This window comes from Montipora foliosa, chromosome 5 (genome assembly GCF_036669935.1).
Source record: "Montipora foliosa isolate CH-2021 chromosome 5, ASM3666993v2, whole genome shotgun sequence".
Lineage (NCBI taxonomy): Eukaryota > Metazoa > Cnidaria > Anthozoa > Scleractinia > Acroporidae > Montipora > Montipora foliosa.
The window spans coordinates 24374218-24379217 of NC_090873.1; the positions used below are offsets into that span (position 1 = coordinate 24374218).

The 5000-nt window shown below is 38.8% G+C and overlaps 1 protein-coding gene across 1 annotated transcript in view; it reads right to left on the bottom strand.

The window, feature by feature from the left end:
• Nucleotides 1-604: 604 nt before the first annotated feature.
• Nucleotides 605-5000, bottom strand: part of LOC138003766 (uncharacterized) — a 313889-nt gene continuing 309493 nt past the window's right edge. The window contains exons 12-14 of the mRNA XM_068849990.1: nt 3449-3777; nt 2721-2862; nt 605-693 (exon numbers count right to left, since the gene is read on the bottom strand). Of these exons, the coding sequence (XP_068706091.1) occupies nt 671-693; nt 2721-2862; nt 3449-3777 (494 nt within the window). The 3' untranslated portion in view covers nt 605-670. The remainder of the gene's footprint in view (nt 694-2720; nt 2863-3448; nt 3778-5000) is intronic.

Here is a 5000-nt window from a genome sequence, read left to right on the forward strand (position 1 = left end):
TCAGTATTAAGATATTTATTATACCTCAGAGAAAACCAGGCGCGTGTAAGGAAACTATTTTAATTTAATTAAGCAAAGGTTCAAATAAATCTTCTTGACTTTTTGAAATAGTTGCTTCCAAGATTCAAACACTTAAGGAGATTCCTTAGTAATAAAAGTTGTCGTAAGAGGATTTTAAATTTTTCTCTATTGTTCCCTACTTTCTCACGTTAGTCATGTCATCATTGCGACTTCATCTATCATGGACAAGTTTGTTCCATCGGTCCACGCTACGTTTCTCAGGAACATGAAGCACAGCTTTGACGTAATTTTTGAAATAACAAAACGGGTATAATGTATTGTTCAAAAGGAATAATTTGATGTTTGTTTCATAGCACAGGCACACGTCATGAAAAGGCACTGACTACAAATATTCCTAGAGGAGCACAACACCCCATTTTTGGTCCCTTAACGCATAGTTAAATACAGGTCCTTTTTGTCCTTTGTAGTTTAACCAACACAACACTGTCATCGAGACGTTTACATTTAGAGCTCCACCAGGGGAGTTGATAAACTCGTTGTAGCTATTGTCTTGTCCTTGGGACTCGTAAGAGCCATTTGCTCTTTTCACCAGGCCCTGGGGTACTCGATTATTGATTTCTTTGGTACTGTATGAGGTGTTGAGAGGGAACTAGTGAACCGGATCCGGTGGACCTTTTGTAAGAAAAAAGATTCCGTATTTGTTACTTCAGAAAGCAAGCTGTGAAGCAAAATCGCCAAGCATATCTTAAATAAGTTTTTGTGGAAGGAAAATAATATTATAAATGTTAAAAATGGGATAGGCCTATGACTAAAGCTAAAGTAATGACAAGTGCAAATATTGGAGCAAAGAGCATGGTAGTAATAATTGCAGTGTTAATGGAATAGGAAGTCGGAATGTTAATACTTCTTGCAAACCGAGTTCAAGTTCCACACTCTAAGTTCCGCACTAACTTTTTTATCTGTTGATTTATGAATCAACGGGAAAAACGAGGATCTTATACTTTCAGTACGGACCGAGGAAACGAGGTTCAGTATTAAGATATTTATTATATCTCAGAGAAAACCAGGCGCGTGTAAGGAAACTACTTTAATTTAAGCGAAGGTTCAAATAAACCTTCTTGACTTTTTGAAATAGTTGCTTCCAAGATTCAAACACTTAAGGAGATTCCTTAGTAATAAAAGTTGTCGTAAGAGGATTTTAAATTTTTCTCTATTGTTCCCTAAATTATGGTGACTCGAAATGCGCAATAAAAAAATTAGTCACCAAGCACGTTTGGGAGATATTACTTCCTCATGTTACTCATGTCATCATTGCGACTTCATCTATCATGGACAAGTTTGTTCCATCGGTTCACGCTACCTTTCGCAGGAACATGAAGCACAGCTTTGACGTAATTCATGAAATAGCAAAACGGGTGTAATGTATTGTTCAAAAGGAATAATTTTATGTTTGTTTTATAGCACAGGCACACGTCATGAAAAGGCACTGACTACAAATATTCCTCGAGGAGACAATTTTGTGTCCACGAGTGAAGGCTACAAATGCTTTTTCTCCCTGTAACTTTTTTTTTCTGACTTTATTTTATTTTAAAAAGTTTTACAGAACAGAGGGAAGGAGTAAGACAATAAAATTATGCCATAAAAAAGATAGGTCACCAACTTCGTTTAGGATGGAGACACCGGTCTCCCGCAGTCATTTACTTCATGCAGGGTGAACTTCGCTGGTGTGGCTCATTAATTTCGCCAGAATCATCTTCCCTGAAGGTAATATAGTGAAAGCTGCCGCTGCCAAGTGCAGATACAGATTCTTTCCAACAATTCGACAACTGCAGAGAACTTCTACAATAAATTGCAATGTTCAGCAAGCTCTTTAGAAAGCAAACCGAGCTCGACAACACGTCTCCCCGATATTACCGTTTCAATTCCACCCTAGGACTAAAATTACATTTGTGTATCAGCAAAGCTATCACTCGACTTTCTTTTGCAAGAGTCTAAGAGTTCTTCTCATTGTTGCTGTGCTGTGCTCTAAAAACTGTTCTTTCTGGCGAGCTTTACCGGTCGAAATGTCGCCTTTTAAAATGTTGCAAATTACGCTGTGGTGCGCAGGAGAGGATGCGCAGTGCAATACTTGGGAATTAATCACCTCAAGCAAAGTTGCATGAGGTTGTTACCCATATGCTTGTTCTCATCTTAAAACGATTGCCTTTTTAGGTAGTGGTACTACTGATATGGGTGGCCTCTTAGATTATTTTATTTCGTAAATGAAAGATAAACGATATAGCACTATTTAAAACCGTTTTGATACCTGAACTTTCAGCTTGTCCATAATCTATTTTATTTAAGCTTAATTTTTACTTTAAAAGTTGTTTTTCTATTAACTTGGCAGGGACTAAGGGCATTCACAAAGATAAACTCAAATCAGATTCAGGGTAAAGGGGGAAATACAACGAACAAAAACCATATTTTAACCTACGACGCAATAGGGAGTAGTGGGAGAGTATATCTTTAGCCAATTTTTGCATATACAACTTGGCCACCACCCGTTCTAACACCAGAATGTTCAGCTTTCTTAAGAAATGCCTATTTTTTTTAAAGTAACCCTTAAACATCTATGAGGGGTAATTCCAGTTAAATTCGGGCTAATTTATTTAATAACTGAATTTATTGTAGAGTCGATGGAAAAGAAAAATCATAATTACCTTGTTTGCAGCCATAGACTTCTACTCTCATTGATATGTGATTGTGCCAAGTGACGGGTCGGAATCGTACGTATCGGGCCCTGATTGGTGGGTTTAACTTGTGATAGATGATTGAATTTTTATCGTTATTTGCAGCGAATTTCTAAATGGAAATAAAGAAGACAAATGGTGAAGCGAAGGCCGGTAATTTTTGGTGACTGGCGAAAGAATTCATGATCCATAGCACAACCGATGACAGACAAAGGGAAGAAAGTCCACCGCATGTTGATAATCTAATCAATAATGAGTAGGGAATTTAAAAAATGAAGGAAAAAGTGACCTTGGTAGGAAGGTTTGAATGGGGGACGACAACCCACATCCCGGGCCCGCATCCGGCGCCGTGAGAACGCTTGGAAGCTTATTACATTAGAAGTACAATGATGGTCAAATGTTGTTGGGAAGGTTGCGCGCATCGCTTCACTTCACACCTAATTCGATTATTCTAACTATTGGCTGAACTATTCGCCCCCCCCCCCCCCCCCCCCCTTCCCCCATATTCAATGTGGGAAGAAAAGTCACCATTTTGTTTGGTGCAAAACCCAACATTGATAAAAGTGACGCTACCTTCCTAACTTGATACAAAGAGCAAGGATAGGTGGTTGCCATTGTCGGGCCTTTTTTGTTTTAACCGCAAGTATATTAATTCCTTCAGAGCACGTTATGACGAATTGCTTATCATCACATCTTACTTTGTCAACGGTCTGTCCTTCCTCCCTGAAGTATTGGAAGGTAAATCCATCGTTACTGTATTGAAGTTTGTACTTTGTAACCCATTGGTTAAAGTCATTCCTTCCTTGTGAAGCTACCGCCGTCACTTTAGTGTACGACCCTTGCAGATCAATCTGCAACCATTGATTCTTATCGTTATACTTTGCGGACCAGGTACCACGTTTTTGTCCGGACTTTCGGAGGTTAAGTCTTCCCCGGCTGGCGGCGTGATTTAGGTCAAACTCAGAAGACGCTTTTATTTGCGCATCTTTGATTGCGCCAAATTCCATGCCAAGAGGTTGTTGGCATTCTGGTTTTCAAAGTGAAATAAAAAGTTGTGGTAAGAAGCAGTCTTTGCATGACCACATTTCGTTGAAAGTAACAGAGACACTTCAATTCGTTAGAAACTTAGTAATAATGCCACTAGTTTTAAATAATTTATGTAACAATATATAGACAGAAAATTAATAATGGAGAGCAAACACTTCTCACTAAATGGAATTAACTTCTGTCTTTACGGCAAGTAACCAAATGAGGTCGTTATTGAATTTCGAAAACATTTACATCATGTAAAGAAGATTGAATTGAAGTCCCTAGATTCAACTAAAAACAAGACGATTTAAAGATCAAACAATTGGCATAGTTTTTGTAAAAGGGTTTCCATCAAAAAAACATTGTTTGCCCAAGTGCATCTTCACCATGATCTTTTCGCCATTTTGCACACCTAGGGCACTGTGGGAATTGCACCTGACTTTCAGTTTAATTACCTCATTTACCTACACGTGGGATGCCATAGGCAGACCATGCCGGAAATCCAGCCGTTTTAGCTTTAAGGTGATTCCTTAGTAATAGAAGTTGTCGTAAGATTTTCTTTAAACTTGTCTGTATTGTTCCCTACATTATGGTGACTCGAAATGCGCAATAAAAAGAAAAAAAAGTCACCAAGCTCGCGATCGTTCGTGTTACTCATATCATCATTGACACTTCATCAATCAAGGGCAAGTTTGTTCAATCGGTTCACGCTACGTTTCGCAGGAACGGGAAACAGACCTTTGATGTAATTCTTGAAATAACAAACACGTGTATTGTATTGTTCAAAAGGAATAATTTTATGTTTGTTTTATGGCACAAGCACACGTCATGAAAAGGCACTGACTACAAATATTCCTCCGGTGCGTGACCTAGAGGAGACAATTTTGTGTCCACGAGTGATGGCTACAAATACCTTCTTTTCCCTGTAACTTTTTTTTCTGACTTAATTTTCTTTTAAAACGTTTTGCAACACAGAGGGAAGGAGTAAGGAGTACTTCTGTTAGGAGACGCCGGTCTTCCGCGGTCAGGTAATATAGAAAAAGCTGCCAAGTGCAGATACAGATTCTTTCCAACAATTCGACAACTGCAGAAGACGTCTGCAATAATTGCAAACGCAAACCGAGCTCGACAACACGCCTCCCCGATGTCACCGTTTCAATTTCACTCTAGGACTGAAATGACACTTTTGCATCAGCAAAGCTATCACTCGACTTTCTCTTG